Source organism: Diaphorina citri, unplaced genomic scaffold (genome assembly GCF_000475195.1).
Source record: "Diaphorina citri unplaced genomic scaffold, Diaci psyllid genome assembly version 1.1 scaffold28985, whole genome shotgun sequence".
Lineage (NCBI taxonomy): Eukaryota > Metazoa > Arthropoda > Insecta > Hemiptera > Psyllidae > Diaphorina > Diaphorina citri.
In genome coordinates this window covers 1-699 of record NW_007406323.1, presented here as the reverse complement: position 1 = coordinate 699, position 699 = coordinate 1, and the positions used below count along the sequence as shown (strand labels likewise).

Sequence of the window (699 nt, the reverse complement as noted above, 5' to 3'; positions counted from 1 at the left end):
TTTACCTGCACAGGATGCCGTGAAGTTTGCCACTGCTCTCTCATATTCCAGGGCACTAGGGTTATGTTTGGCCAACCACTCCGCTATTGGTCTATCCCTAAATGAACCGGTCAGACCTAACTCCACCTGAATTTTCCTCAGTGTTTCCGCGTCCTGAACCATTTCTATGATTCCTGGGGGAAAAGAAGAATAAAAGGTTAATATGAACTACAAATAAATAATGAGATATACAGAAGGTGACCATTGTAAATGTATTAACTTATTCATCCGTTCATTCATTATTATTATTATTTTAACCCTACAACCACATTCCCCCCCCCCTTTCACTAAAGGGAAAAATTAACTCCTCAAATACTTGCCACAAATGTCGTCCCCTACTTGAAACGCCTCGACAAATTTGAACTCGAACCACCAACCTCCAGATCCGAAGTCCACCGCGGTGCTAATAACTTCACTACCGAGGTTCACGGTTAAATAAATAATAAAGTACTTTAAGTAAAGTACTGTATTATTTATTTAATCGTTTTAAGTACTTTAAAGAACTTTATTATTTATTTAATCGTGAATTTCACTACGGTTCCATTCAATGCTATGAGGATGGAAAGTGAATATGTAGTTAGTTACCTCTCTTGTGTCCGGTGGGCACACAGGAAAACGTTACCATCTTGAGATCCAAACCCTCACGTAGCCACATCTTAT

General features: G+C 39.1%; 1 protein-coding gene across 1 annotated transcript; it reads right to left on the bottom strand.

Moving 5' to 3' along the window:
- Positions 1 to 9: 9 nt before the first annotated feature.
- Positions 10 to 693, bottom strand: LOC108254267 (phosphatidylinositol 4-phosphate 3-kinase C2 domain-containing subunit beta-like; the record flags this gene model as incomplete). Its single annotated transcript, XM_017449274.1, has 2 exons — positions 625 to 693; positions 10 to 173 (listed from the first exon to the last, which is right to left on the bottom strand). Coding segments are annotated over exons 1-2 (204 nt in total), but the record flags the coding sequence as incomplete, so codon positions are not given.
- Between the last annotated feature and the right edge of the window lie 6 nt (positions 694 to 699).